The 593-nt window shown below is 58.7% G+C and overlaps 1 protein-coding gene across 1 annotated transcript in view; it reads left to right on the plus strand.

Annotated features, from left to right (window-relative positions):
* Positions 1-411, plus strand: part of ALDH4A1 (aldehyde dehydrogenase 4 family, member A1) — an 8,214-nt gene extending 7,803 nt beyond the window's left edge. Inside the window, exons 13-14 of the mRNA XM_010155430.1 lie at positions 92-210; positions 299-411. Of these exons, the coding sequence (XP_010153732.1) occupies positions 92-210; positions 299-411 (232 nt within the window). The remainder of the gene's footprint in view (positions 1-91; positions 211-298) is intronic.
* The last annotated feature ends 182 nt before the right edge of the window (positions 412-593 follow it).

The raw sequence follows: 593 nt of genomic DNA on the forward strand, positions 1-593 counted from the left end.
AGGAGGATGGCAGAGAGCAGCGTAACCTCGGAGAGGGACCACGCGCTCATGCCGTCGCGTCATGGTCACGGCTGTTTCTGTCCCTCCGTAGGAGGATCATCGAGGAAGCCCGGAGCCTTCTGCGCAACGCCGCTGGCAATTTCTACATCAACGACAAGTCGACAGGCGCCGTCGTGGCTCAGCAGCCCTTCGGAGGCTCCCGCATCTCGGGTGAGCGGCTCCTCTCTGGAGCTGTGTCCCCGCCCAGCTCCGTCCTCCGGCTCGTGCTCACGGGCGCTTTTCTTTCCTTCTGAATCAGGCACCAACGACAAACCAGGTGGCCCCCACTACCTCCTGCGCTGGACGTCTCCCCAGGCCGTCAAGGAAACGCACGTGCCCCTGACGGACTGGCGCTACGCCTACATGCAGTGACCCCCCTCCCCGGCCCCGCGCCGTACTACTGACGCTCAACGCACAGAGTGGCTGCGCAGCCACGGCCTTAAAAAGCACTTAAATCTACTGATCTGTAGCCCGACCGGCTTAGGTTTTATTTGTAAAGAAAAATTCTATTGTTAAATTAACTCCAAAGAAAAAAGTTCCTCGGGGTTTTATTC

This window comes from Eurypyga helias, unplaced genomic scaffold (assembly GCF_000690775.1).
Source record: "Eurypyga helias isolate BGI_N326 unplaced genomic scaffold, ASM69077v1 scaffold25537, whole genome shotgun sequence".
NCBI lineage: Eukaryota > Metazoa > Chordata > Aves > Eurypygiformes > Eurypygidae > Eurypyga > Eurypyga helias.